Raw genomic sequence first — 14,465 nt, 5'->3', positions numbered from 1 at the left:
CCAGCCATAAAAGGAAATTTTTTCCATCATCCTAAATTAGCATTTCCAACATGCACTAGTCTTAATGTGCTGTGAAAAGGCAATTCTACCAAGAGATACCCCTTGCAGAGCACACACTGCTCTCCCCTGCTTATCTGCCTACCTTGCAAAGAGGTGTCAGTGCATGAAGTATTTGGGATCCTTGAATAAAAAACATTAGATAAGTTCAAAGCCTGAATATATATTAAGAGTAATACTAAATATGGTACCTCCGCAAAAATGAATTGCCACTTAGCCCAAAGTTGGGAAGCCAAAGCTAGAAATAAGCATAGAAGCAAACCAAGGAACAATAATTACAAAATTATTATAAAGGGATTTATTTCATGTGTGGTGAATCTTGCTTCTGAAGGCTAAGAAAGTTAATTTAAAACGTTAGCAATTTAACAGACGGTCTTTTTAATAGGAATCCAGCTACTGTGTTTTGAAATAAAAAGGAGCTAGCATGGCCAGGGGTATTACTCCTGGCTATGGCTTAGCTACTATTTTATTAATTAGGGAGCAAGGCTGGGCTGCAAATGCCTTCATCTTGTCTTACCTGTGATTCAAAGAGTTTGTCTTTGCTGCAATCACTGAAAGATGTAGCTTTACAAACCAAGGCATCTTTCCTGAGCAGAGCCCCATCTAAGGCAAATAGGTCTGAAAGCATTAGCTGCAACTGCTAGACCCTACACACATTTCCCATAAAGCGCCTGGAAGCTTTTGGTGGACACAGACAACAGGACACAGGCAACAGTGGGAAGAAAAGCCCTGGGAACTCAGACAGAGGCCCAAAGTGAATGGACATTTGCTGATGACAGCACTGTGAAGTTGGCTTCGATGCTTGGCTTCTGGTAAAACGATGACATAATGCTGTGCTTACTAGCAGGGAAATCTGAGGGTTGGAAATGGGTCTGTGAAAAAACCACTAACACTGTTTTTTGACAGGCCAACAGATTAACATCTATTGTCACTGGGGCAAGGCCAGACTAGGCTGGAGAACATCCAGGAGTTTGATGTCACTAAGAGGCTTGCAAGGACGTCAGCTAGAGAGTGTTCCCATGTCATCTCAGCATTTGCTGCTATGTTACTGCCTGAAGCAAGCTGCTACCCACCACATTTGTTTAACCCTTTCTATCACAGCACGCAGTAAAAACAATGTGCTGGCCTTTCAGTAAAAGAGGCTTGATCCAGCTCTGCTACAGCTCACATTAACAAAATGTAGAAAAAGTTGATAAAGGACCAGGTGGGACAGGATGCTGATAAGTAAAATGAGAATTTTATAAGGTTTGGACTGTCGGTCCTATGTCAGGACTCTTTTATCAGTGGTAACCTCAGTCTTTACCTTTCTATGAATGAAAATAGTGGACACCACTTCCTCATTTGACTCCTTACGATGTTTTCAGATCCCCTGTGATCCAAATCACACAGCCAGCTGCATCCTTGATTTGGTTTGAGTCACGGTCTTTACTGCAACCCAGTCCACATCCCCCCCACACAGAGCAAGACAATAGCCAAGGATTTTTAGCTCCTAACCAACAAGATTCTAACACAAACCAAGAACACCTGGACTCCCACAAATATCAAAGCCTGATAGGGAGGGAATGATTGCGCTCTGCTTACCAGATGAGTATCCTGATGGTTTGTCATCGCTCTATGGGAATGTGGTGTGCAGAGGCCCATAAAACCCTCAGTACACAAAAAAAGCTTTGCATCACCTCTGCTCAGGTTCACAGACTGCTGGAAGCACAACACTGCCTTGTTCTCAGTCCTTCTATAGACCTTCAAATCCAGCAGCGCTTGATCATAAGATGATCCTTAGTCCAGTCCCAGGTCTGGAAGGCCACTTAAAACTCCAGGATGAAAACAATGGGAAACAACTCCATGCCATGGCAAGATTTTGGGAAGAAGTAAAAAGGATAAAAGGATGACTGTGGAATCAGCTCCAACGGAATCTAAAGATCCATTGCAAACTTTTGATTTCTGTTTCATCTCTTTATCTATGCCTTTTTGTGTACAAATGCAGAGCAGCATGGATGTTGAAACAGAAGCAAACACACGTGAGTGTGCACACACACAGCATCACTCCAAAACCTCAATTCCTACCCAACAACTGCAGTCCCCCAGTGCAAGGAGAGAAGAATGACGTATCACTGTAACCTCAGTGCTTATCAGATCACCAGCCAACACCAATTCCACTCAGTCGACCAGAGCCTCAGTTCTTTCAAAAAAATCGAGGCTCCCTCTGAGATGAAGACACCTCTCACACACCAATACACAGCATTACTCTCCAGTGACACTAGCAAATTGCCATTGCTATATATACAGCTGCTTGTCCTCATGTCAAGGGGACAGATGGAAGTTTAACAGGACAATGCACTTTTTGCCTGGATCAAGGGTACTGCAGTCTCCAGTAGTTGTTACCCACGAAAGAATCATTTTAATATTCTTGGTGACAGTTAAAAGTGAACTATTTATACTTACCTTTACAAATCGGGTATGTCTGCATTAAAGGATAAATTTCAAGCTACCACAGCGCAACTAAGACACAGATGAAAAGCTGTTTCCACAAAACAATCCAGCATTTTGCCATAGATTTTACACAATCATAAAGACAGAAGCTAAAGACCAAACAGAAAATTTCTTCTTGAGCAAGAACAGCTGGAAGTCTCTGCATGTCTCGAGAGTATTTTAGAGGCTAGCTACCTCAAACTGCTCTAGATTACCTTTGAATAATACATCTTGTGTTGTCTTCTGAAAATGGATTTTTCTGATGCATTAGGGGAAAGTTATTTAGATTTGGGAAGAGCAAAAATCTTGTTACCATGTCCAAGACTTGCAACACGCAGAAGTTACAAGATTGCTACACCACAGTACATGGAAAACCAGCATGGATGGTACACTAGTACCAGTCACTTTTTACCTTCTCTACTTCAGCCAATAGCTTTAATCTGCTGTTACTAATAGAAAATAAGCAGCTCTTTTGCTAATAAAAGGAGACATTAGCACCCGGGCTGGTTCAGGGATTGACAGTGTCACTCCACAAACACACACACACACGTGCACACGCACAGTGCTTCCTTTCTACTTCTGACTTTCCTCTTCCCTGTCCCAGACGCCAGCTCCGGAGCTTGCCTGAATCCTGCTCAGGAAAACGCTGAACTCCAGTCTCTCTTCCTGTGACACGCTTGGGAGATGGGAGGAGGGAGACGTACTTAATCTGCTCCCTATGGCTTTCCTCCAGGAAAATACTTCACGTATCCTTGTTTGTTTGTTTTTAAATGCTAAGTGATTTTAATGCTGGTGAAAGTTGCTGGACTGACAGCCCTGGGAAACTGCAGGACTCCCACTCATGCACTAGCAGGGGCTGGGCCAGCTGCCCTGGTTCAGCTCAAGACTGGAAGCTCAGCTGCCGCTTGCAGCATCCATCCCATTAATAGTGGTCCTACAGCCCAGGTCACTTGAGGCCAGAAGATGTCAGAGTGCCAAATTTGCAGGCAAAGGAAATACACATCAAGCTCAGAGACAGCACAGAAAAGCACTCACAGGACACAGGACAGAAGAACATTTTAAGCTATTATTTTTAGAGGACTTTGCTTGAGGTTGCAGTGATCTACTGTGGGTTTGTACCTGCTGCAGAGGGGTGAGTAGGGGGAAAAGGAGTTAAAATAAATAAATAAATCAGGGAGTCTGAAAGATCCACCTAGAGGAATGACTTGCTACCTGAAGACATCTATATGGGCTAAATTACAAATAAGAACAGCTAGAGCTAAGGAGTAGGAAAAAAAATCTCAGTATGTTGAGGAAGCAAGTGGAAACTCTCATCTTCACAGAGTAAGGATAACAGTAATTCAGATGCTCCCTATTGCAACAAAACACTGAGGGTGCAAGTTTTACTGACAGGGAATATGGAGTCTCCCAGAGATCAGACAGCAGCAGCTAGTAACTCACTGTCAACGGCTTTCCTCCCCAGAAAGACCATCTTCCATATTTCACCTCAAACACTTTCTCAGATGCTGGGGTCTCCAAAATGAGAACAAAAGCCCTGAAGGGACAGGCACAGGAGTGACAAGCGCACCTGGCATCCTAGCCATATGTCTCCATGGAGGGGAAGGTGGCTTTTGCATCATTTTGCCCACAATGGTGCCTACTGAATGCTGTTAGGGAAGCAATAGCCTATCTCCTTGCCATTCTGCAGCCCCTGCTCTTTGAGGTGGAGCTGCTGATAGAGGGAAGTGACCCAAACTCAGGGGTTTCTAAGCCTATACTAACAGTCAGCACTTAGGTAGCACATGCATCTTTACACTTTGTGAAAGAAGAGTGAATCCTATCTCTGCTTTACGGCAAAGGACACTGAGGCCCAGAGAGGTTGTACCAATGATCCAAGGCCACACCTCCAGAAAAGAGGACACGCGAGCACTTCTGCTGCACCATACAATGTCTTGCCTGTACCAAACCAGAAAACAGGTAAAGCCTTGTTGGATGATATGAACTTTATCCATCAAAATTTGCATTTCTAGGCACGTCTTGCACAGCAGAGAACGAGAACCACATGCGCTTCCTGTACTGCAGGGGCGGCTATGGAAGACTTCTAAAAAGGAGACAGAACAGCAGTGTGGCGTCCGTGTTTAAACACAGCTATGGTTAGCAGTGGTTTGGCACGTTTCTCCTGACAGATGTAGATATGGATGTTTCCTTTGCAGACCAAGTTTGCATCAAGCCTGTAAGATCATGCTGCTGACTGCTGTGAATGTAGCAGCCTAGAACATCACTGTGTTTTGTTAGCATGGCTTATAGGAAAGAAAACACATCCCATTCGTCACAGAAACAGTACTAGCAACATGTCAGAACATAATTATTGCTAGTTAGGTTTCAAATACAGTAAGTACAGGACCATACATGTATTTATTGACACCTAAAGCCCATCAGTGTTTCATTCCATCTGACGAGTCAACCATCGCAAAATAAAGAAGTTGCATTATAATGAATGTGGCTAAACAACATTACAGCCTTACTGGGAAACCGCAGTACACTCAAGTCCTCTGCTGGAGCAGTCAGTGACTATTAAGACCAATCAGAAATACACTGCAGTTTTACCAGAGCAATATGCAAAATCAGGACAAAGAAACAGATTTTAGAGTGTATATTCTGCCCAAAAATCTAGAATCCCAGTTAAAGCATTTGGTTACCTGCTTACTACACACTGAGCTCCTCTTCAAAATGCTGGGGGGGGGGGGGAGGAGGAGGAGAGAAAAAGAAAAAAGAAAAGCTTTCAGAAATCAATGCCTCAATACTGTCCATATAGTCATCACAAAAGTCATCCTAAGGAAAGAGCACCAAACCATTTACACCACTGTTTTCAGGCTCTTTACAAGTATTATGAGTATTTTCTCTGCTCTAACTTCACCCCAGGGCAATTCAAAGTATTGTTACGTTATCCTTTTCTATGCTCTACCTTTGCAATGATGCCTAAGAGAAAACCAGACAACAGTCTGGGTTACTGTTTTGCCGAGATCATCACCTGCTTTGGCAACTGATACCATCTAACTGTCCCTACCTGTTTGCATTTGAGTGTCCTCCCCTATCTTAACTGCCCCGGGCAGAGACCATCTTTCAGGTCTGTCAGCACAGGTCTTAGCGCTGTGCAATAAAAGCTCCTAGGCATTACAGTGAAACGTACAGTATTCTTACGGTAAGATTTACTGACATTTAGTGAATGTGAGCATGCAAGACTGACTATTTTCCAAATTGAAGGTGGTGCAAAGAATAAGTGATCAGACTAAGTTAGGAATGTCCTAACCAGGCTGTGAGATATTCCATTTTAAAACCCTTCCAGGTAGAGATATCCACCTGGTTTTCTTTTGCCTTTTTTTTCCAAATGTGATGTTTCTGCCTAGAAGAACATAACAGAGATTCTGGAGAGCTTTTTTTTGCATTCACAATGAAGAGCAAAGGGGTGCACTTTCTTAAGTAACAACATTTTTACAGATTCCTCAGTAAAACTTTCAAGAAGGCCTCTCTCTAAAGGTGTGAGCCAAGGCCCAGGGAAGCTACTGGGAGTTTTGCCATTGCCTTTACTATATTTTGGATTTGACGCTACTTGATTAAGCAGCAGACGCTGCCAATCCCAAATAGTACATTACTGTGCAGCTCCCAACCTTTTTCATGCAGTATTTATACAGCACGCTCCAGGCAAGAAGGTGTCATTTTTAGCTACAAGAAAGCTTTTAGCTTCACAATGCCAGACAACGCAGCAGTGCTGTCTGCCCTCTCCGGTGGGGATCCTGCTCTTCTCCCCTGCTCTTCTCCACTGTTACAGGCAACCAAGGGCAACCAATTCCCTTTGTGTGAACAGGCACCAACTAAGAGGACATGGCATTAAAAAAAAAAAAAAAAAAGGAAGGTCAAAAAAAAATAAGCCATCTCACATTAGAAGACCCAGCTGTTTCCTCCCAGATGACTAAATTAAAGAGCTTGTACGTCACCTCCTGCCTCAGGTAGGGTCAATTGAATCGTTCTTCCTGTTTAATCCATACGAAATGGAAAACAGTTTTTGAGGAAGAAAATGACAGAATACAAGGGTACTATTTTCTTCATGCAATATACTTTTATCAGATAAATTAGAAGACTGTTTTACTAGCCAAAGAGATGAATAGGAAATGCTGCCACAGACTTCCTGAGTGGCCTTGGGCCTGTCTCAGCCCCCCCAGGAGGGTGCCCGCACAGTCCCATCTCACAGGGATAGGAGGAGGGCAATACAGCAGGGATTTTGAGCTGCCCATGGACAGAACTGGGTAAACACGTGGGATCTACAAAGAGGCAGCCCTGGGACGCGGGGAGTTTGGGCTCTATTTCCTATTCCACCACTTGCTTCCTAAGGAAGCCTGTTAATTTCTCTTTCTCCCATCTCCCGCTCCGAGCAAGGGACGTGGTTCACTCCCTCCAGTCCTCTCCCCTCCCTTTTAGCTAACAGCAATGAGACTGGGGGAATTGTGGCCCCAACACCGCAAGTTGTGCCGCACATGTGGGCCCCACCACCTATCCACTCACACACTCAGGCTCTTCAGAAGCCACTAAGGTCACTGGCAGTTTGCAGCAGCTGAAAACATTCGTGCTATCTCTGAGGACAACACTCCCCCTGGTAACTAAGTCCTAGTTAAAATCAATAGTGGAGTCTTAGTCGCATTTAAAATGGAAGGTGGAGGCTTTTGGAGCTGTTACTACCATCCTCAGCTCAGGGGTTTGCAAAAAGCCTTTCACTGAGCTTCCTCCTGGCTGCCCTCCCCACACTGCATGCTCAACCACACGAAAGCCAATACAGGCAGCTCACTGGGAATTACAGCCTCCTGTGTTATTTCGCTCTGCTCTGAACACAGTAGATGGAGTACAGCAAATCTGGATAACTACCTTGTGCCTCTATTCATTTTTAATCTATTTCTAAGGCTAAGGACAGCCATTTACTTCACAAACTGCTGATTTCAGATATTACTGTATCTTGGTCGCTATTTCTAACCCACAGCTCCACTGGAAGGAAGGATTGTGAGTGCTTCTTAATCCATTCTTGCACAAAGCCCACTGAGCTACCCTCTGAGAAGAGCCTGAGTTACAGAGTTAACAAATGCCAGATAGCGCATGGATGACTGAAGTGTCCTGAGGCAGGTTTGCAAGCCTATTGCCTTGAAGAACCTCTAAGAACCATGGCTCTCTTTGGTACCTCTTGAGACTACAAATAAGGTAACATGGAAGGGATCCCCAAGAGGGAGGACTGCATGCAGGTATGGCACTAGAAAGGCAAGAGGATGCTGAAAGAAGGCAGAAAGTGCATCTTTCAAGGCAGGAAAGAGAACAGCCCTGTACATTATACCAGCCTCATAAATAACTGATGACTGAAAAGCAAAAACCCAACACAGCACAGAAAATAAACCTCCGCTGCTAGAGAAAGCTTCCACTTCCACAAGCAGCATTTCTCTCTCCTTTGTCACTGCATTCACTTATCAGTGGAAGTCCTCTGATCACTATTAGGTGTGGATAGCTTTGGACCAGAAAAGTTAGTGTTCTCCCTCCCACTATTCTCACTCCCTAAGCTATTTGAGGGCAGGGACAAAGAGTGAGACCAAGCTGCAGAGAACTGACCATCCACAGCTTCCACATTTTTTGTCAATACTGACTTCTTTTTCTTCCTAATGTGTTTCATCAGAGTCTAAAAACAATGAAGGTTTTGTAGACTGCAAAATTCAGCAGATTTGCAACTAAAACAGGCAGAATAATGGAAATCATCCTGAAAGAAATATGTCTACCCTGACAGGGTGGGGGTCTACATACAGAGGAAGCCACTGCAAGGGAAAAGGGAACATTTTACCCTGACCACATTCCTCATGAGCTCGCCTTTGCTCTGCATGCAGGGGATCACAGCCATCTTTGACATAACCCTTACCAATGCATGGAAGTTCAATGCCAAGGAATGATGAAGTCACCGGAGCAGCTTGCTAATTTTCTGGCTCTCTCCCAGCATCCCAAGCAAAGATAATAATTCAGACCAGTGAGTCAAATCAGATCATAGGCCCTAGAAGCAAGGCCACACAGCATTTCTTAATGGGAGAGTAGAAGAGGACAGAAAACAGATCAGAAGTCCTAAATAATTGCTTTGTCTCCTCATGCATTGTTGCCTTCTGTTTCATGTCAGGTCCCTCATTGATCTGCACCTCTAGACCACAGGCTGTGAGAGCTCCAGGAGTACTATGTCCCATTCACTCTGGAAGAAATCTAGCTCACATTCTCCAGCTTTGCAAACTAAAATGGTAAAAAAAAAAAAAAGATAAACAAAAACAAACAAACAAAAACAAATCTGGGCTTTTACCCGTGAGTTGCTGGTACTTCCAGCACAACTGGCACATGTTGCTCCTCAGCTCAAACTTACAGGTAGGGCCTCATTGGAGAGGCCAGCTGATGACCCAAGCAGGGGAGAATCCAGTTCCTTCTCCCATGGAAGCAATGGGGGACCAACATAAGGCCAAAGACCCTTGTCACTAATCCCATAATGTACCCAGACCTTCCTCCTCGGCGCTTGTTTCTGTACCACTGGCAGCCTGCAGTGAAGAGAAACAAAAACATGAAGACATCTGCTCGTCAGTGACTTGCACTGAAGAGCCTAAGTAGTGAGTAGGGACAGCTAAGATAAATGATCAGTGTGACCCTGGTGGTGCAAGTTTTTGCTTCTGACCACACTAACATTTTACAGTCAGTCACTTGTGACAAGTGCACTCATATTCTCCTGGGAGCAGCACTGAAAACCTGCACAGCAAGATGCAGTCCCTCACAGTAGGGACATGCCAGCAACCCCAGCAGATTAGCTACCACCTCCAAGCAGCAGAGGGATTCCTACAAGAGCCATCACAAGACATCTGGGGATGACACTAGGAAACAGTTACCCTGGGGAGGAATCAAGGGCAATATGCAGGCATCTCAGGTGGCTTAAATCAGCAATATACCTCACTCATTTAACTAGAAAGAAACAGGGCAGCTACTTCTAAAGCAAGTATTTTACCTTCATTCCATACAAAGCTGAATAACAAGCACAACTGCAACAGGAATAGAGTAGCACTAAGAGAGGAAATTGGGACTGTTGAGCACATCCCTGCCCTTGGGTTAGCCCAGAGACACTTAGTGACCTCGGCACTGACCTCAAGCATATAAATGTCTAGCAAGATAATGCACATCAGTAACTGTCCCATCCTCTGCGGAAGAGCAAGCGGTCAGGGGCGAGGGGAAATCCCCTTCATTTGGCCTCTGAACAAGTGCTTGTCATTACCCAGGCCAACTGCAAAACTGTGAGCAGGTGAAGGTGCTAACCTTCGTGATAACAGCACCAAACACATCTGGCAGACAGAGGCACCTTGTGGGGAACTTCCAAATGAGGCAGACATTTGGGTAAAGAGTGAGCTATCTGCCCAAAGATAACCTGGAAACAGAGAGAGGAGAGGGGAGGGGAGAACATGTCCTCTTTAAACTCCATTATGGATGGATAAGAGAGACAGACATCAACAGTGTTTTGCTTTGTTTTTTAGAACAAGAGCCTATTTCTGTTCTGGGATCATTTCATTTTTAATTTGGACAATTCAGACAATCACAATTTCAGACTAAAAGCTAGAGAAGATACCCCATAAACAGATTAAAATTGAACAGCTGAAAAAAGCTGTTTAAAACTTAGCAGATAAGGAGGAAGAAATTTGGATTTTGTTAGCAGCTTTTTCTTTTCAGAATGAAAAACTGGCACTTTGAACCATTAACTGAAATGTCCTAACCCACCCAGATTCACCACATCATTGCTCAGCCAACAAACGACCCCCGTTGTGCCAAGGGTCTTTCCAACAAACCCAGACTTGACCTTCCTGACATTATCCTTGTTAAAAGAAAAGGGGAAGGGGGAAGTAAGGAAGTTTAATGTATTTTATCAAGCACAATAAATTTTTAGGGACAGCCTATATGGAAAAAGAAATCTAGAAAGTCAAAAGCTATAAGAGCAGCAGTAATTTGTACTAGGGCTATACCATACAAAAGGCACGTGATAAACCATCCAACCTTTGTTTATTGTTTCACATGCCACCACCCAGGGCCTTCGGCTGGCTGGGCAGCGTTGCGCGACTCAGCTGCCGTCGGGGAAGCATTGCAGACTCCTTCCCCAGCAGCAATTTCCCTGCGGAGAGAGCTGTCTGGGTTCATCTCAAATAGCACGGGATCTACGATCTTAATCTCTTCCCATGTGCAGAGCCCTACAAATCTTCAGCAAGGTATTAATCTCTTTAGAAGTTTCCCGCACAGCGATCACACAAGTGGATACACAGAGCTGCCGCCTTTCTTTCAGTTTCTTGAGTCAAGGCCACAAACACTACCCATATATCACGAAAGATGCCTGTCCCAGGGAATGATTCCTGGCATCTAGGCCAGGCAGTACAGGCACTTACACGCTGTTCACATTTAGCTCTCTCTGCATATCCACAGTGCCTAATACTTGCCTTCATCTCCTCTAGGCTTCACTGCAGTTCTGAAAGATCAGTTTGGCTGTCCCAGCCAAAGACAGCTGAAATGTTGCAGCACATACAATTGCAGCAAATTGCAATCTGCTTAAATCTAGGAAATGAAGAAGAGGCCAAGACTTAGACCTCTGGGTTAATCCACTCATCTAAAAGCAAGGGATTCACATGTAAATCAATGACTGTTATTTTTAATTGAATTACTCCAATGGTTATTTGTGAGCCAAGACCCTATTGTGCTCAATACTGTACAACCAGAGATTGAGAGTCAGTGGGATGCAAGGCAGACACAACACTACTCAAACAAACCACTTAGCCTAGGAATTTTTTGAACAAGAATCAAGCACGTAGGAATATGGAACTATTATACAAAACAGTAACAGAAAGGTTGTACAGGGAGAGAGATGAAGGGAAAGAAATAGGTTTTCCACTACAAACACAATAGAGAGCTTTTTTTAATAGTTTAGATTGCTGTTGCTAAAATGCAATGTCAACAGTCTCCAAAGAAATTCAGAAAAGCATTTCAACAGAAAAACTCAGAATATATTTTGTTTCAAATCTGTAAAAACAGGTCTTACATCTCCGTTTTTTAGTTATCTTCAAATTGATAAGAAATGAGTAACACCAATTTCCCTTAGTGATCAGAAAGGCATTGTTGCCTGTTCTTTTGTATATATTTGTGCTCGGTGGAGCTATTAGACTTCTCTACGGAGGGGTCACAGGCTCTGATGTTGAACTGCAACAACCTTTCAGGTGAGATAACAGCCTGCAGCTGAGTCTGCCACAATTCACAGCGACAATGTGCAAAAGCTACAGAAATCTTTGCCACACAGAAGCAATGAACGAGTAACGTGGCCTGAACGCACATATCCAGTTGGCAAGCTGAGAAACATGAGACCCAACCCTTCCATGCCTATGAACTGGGCACAAGACCTCTAATTCCCCAGCAAAGCAGGGCTTCAGCTTTACATCCACAAGTCAGCATCTCCCAGCAACACAGTGCCCTCTAGCCTTAAGTTGGATTACAGTTTAAGCCTTAGAGGAAAAAGCTCAGCAATATGAAATACTAATACATAGCTTTATGTCCGATCTTTGGCCTTATCTTTCAGGCAACCCATCCAAATGGTGACCGGCTCCAGAAAAACCTGGCAGGCAGGCAGTGCCAGGAAACACGGCATAGTAAGATTGATTTCACACCAGATGCAACACCTCCTCAGGCTTTTCCTTACCTAAGTGAGATGATTACCTTCTGCACCCACAAAATCCAGCCTTCTGCACGTTTAAAGACAAGTTGTGTTTTGAGAAGAGAATTAAATAAAGGTTTAAATAAAACTCAGAAATGGAGCTAGATGGGGAGAAAAAAAAAATGCCTTTTCTACTAACGTGGATGGGCAAAAGCTACACCACTGCATGGTGTGAACTCCTGGAGGCAAAGACGCTTCCACATGACACCCTGCAGGACTGAAGTCCGGAAAGGTTGCTGAACACCCTCATCGGATGCTGTGGCAGCAAGGTGTGAAAGGAGGAAAGTGAAAGAGAGATGAAAGAGGATCTAAACGTTGAGTCTGCCTCGATAACTATGCCAGCCAGCTGCCCCTTTCAAAAAGGTCTCTACGTAACTTTACAGGAGAAAATTTTACGAGAGCAGAGACTCATTCAGCACCGCTGGGTCACGGAACCGACAGAGGAAACGGGGAGCTCAGAGAGCTGTCCCGTGCTGTGCTGTATCTTGCTGAGGAAGAGGGAAGGACGTGCCTTCGGAGGGGAAGGAAGCTCCGAAATGATAACATTAAGGGAAGGAAAAAAAAAAAAAAAACAAAACAAAACAAAAAAAGGACAACGGAGAGGATGAGGTAAGGAGGAAAGCCAGGCTCGCAGAGCTGGCCCTCGCCGTGCCGACGGCTGCGGGCTCCGGCCCCGGGGCAGCGCGGCACGGTGGCGGCCCGGGCGCCTCGCACCTGCCCCGGCGCGGGGCAGCTCTGCCCGGGGCGCGGCCCCCGCGCTGCCCGCGACGCGCTTCCCGGCCGCCACTCACGTAGTGCTTGGAGGGGTTCCGCCTCTTCTCCACGTCCACCACCGTGGCGTCCAGCACGCTGTAGGACAGCATCTTCGCGGGCTCCGCGGCTCGCTCCGGCCCGGCCCGGCGGCGGCGAGGCGCCCCGCGGCGCTGGCTGCACCTCCGCCGCGCTGCCCGCCGCGGCGATGCCGGCCGGCGCGGGGGGCGGCAGGATGCCCCGGCCCGGCCCGGCCCGGCCCAGCTCCGGCTCCGCCCCGCGCCGCGCCGCGCCGGCGGCTCCCCCCCTCGCGGCGGCGGCCCGGCTCCGCGCCCCGCCCGCTGCCTCCGGCTCCGCGGCGAGTGCGGCGGCGGCCGGGAGGGGCCGGACCGCGCCGCCGTCCCCGCCCCCGGGCGGCCCGGGGGGCGCGGAGCCGCCGCCGCCGCCGCGGCGGGACGGGACGGGGCGCGCCGGGGCGCCGCCGCCCCCGTGTGGCGGGGGCCGCGCCCGCCGCGACATGGCGGCGGCGCCCGGCGGCCCCTCGCCCGGCCGACCCGGGGCCTCGCCGGGGGCAAGGCCGGGCCGGCGCCCTCCGCCGCCGCACGAAGCGCCCGCAAGGTCGGCCCCGAGCGCCCGCCGCGGGCGCGCGAGGGAGGCCGAGGACGCGGGGCCGAGGCGCCCTCCCTCTGGGGGACGGCTGCTGGCCCTCAGGCCCCCGCCCCGCTCGGGGCTAGCCGGGGATCAAAGGTGGAGGAGCACCGCACCGACCGTCTCTCTCATGGGGGCTTTTACGGCGATAAACGTACTTCGGCTCCCTGCGTACGTTCGCACGCACGCGGGAAGCGGCGTTACCTCCCGCCATCACCCTCCAAGAACAGCTTGCTCTCGCAGTTAGACCGCTTCCGTTCACTAACGCATCACAGCCTCACGCACGGTTGTGCCGGAGCCAAGAGGACTCGCGTCGGATCGGCCGGCCCTCAGCTAGCGTTACGAAGTTCGTTAGCCATTTTGCCAAATTGACTGAAGTCACCAAGACTCAAGGCTCTTCAACAGCAGTCCGAACCCCCTTCTCTATAAGCTTCCAGAGCGCTGATGACTGGCCTGGCTGCCCCGCGCAGCCCTGCTAGCCTGGACGCTCAGAAAACTCCAGATTCTGAGGAAAAAGAACCGTCCATCCCCACGTGATTTCCTTATACGCGCTACCAGCAAATTTCTTCTGTATCGCATCTTTTGTGTTGCATTATTAGCCCTTCAATAACGATCAAAAGATACACATTGGAATTACCAAGCCATAGATACAGTAGCCTAAAGGCTGATCTTTGAAAGCAAGGAAGCCCAAAGCTGGTTTCCACGAGCAACTCAAAAACGAGGCAGAACCATCAGCATACGGCAACAGGCTGCTGCCAGGCAGCGTCGAGGTGACTGC

The 14,465-nt window shown here is 47.1% G+C and overlaps 1 protein-coding gene across 4 annotated transcripts in view; it reads right to left on the bottom strand.

Annotated features, from left to right (window-relative positions):
* SH3PXD2A (SH3 and PX domains 2A) overlaps positions 1-13,157 on the bottom strand; it is a 264,915-nt gene extending 251,758 nt beyond the window's left edge. For all 4 annotated transcript variants that reach the window (XM_062579532.1, XM_062579534.1, XM_062579535.1 and 1 more), the window contains exon 1: positions 13,081-13,157. In XM_062579532.1, the coding sequence (XP_062435516.1) occupies positions 13,081-13,152 (72 nt within the window). In that variant the 5' untranslated portion in view covers positions 13,153-13,157. The remainder of the gene's footprint in view (positions 1-13,080) is intronic.
* Between the last annotated feature and the right edge of the window lie 1,308 nt (positions 13,158-14,465).

Source organism: Rhea pennata, chromosome 7, assembly GCF_028389875.1.
Source record: "Rhea pennata isolate bPtePen1 chromosome 7, bPtePen1.pri, whole genome shotgun sequence".
Classification (NCBI taxonomy): Eukaryota; Metazoa; Chordata; class Aves; order Rheiformes; family Rheidae; genus Rhea; species Rhea pennata.
This window is presented reverse-complemented; position numbering and strand designations above follow the sequence as displayed.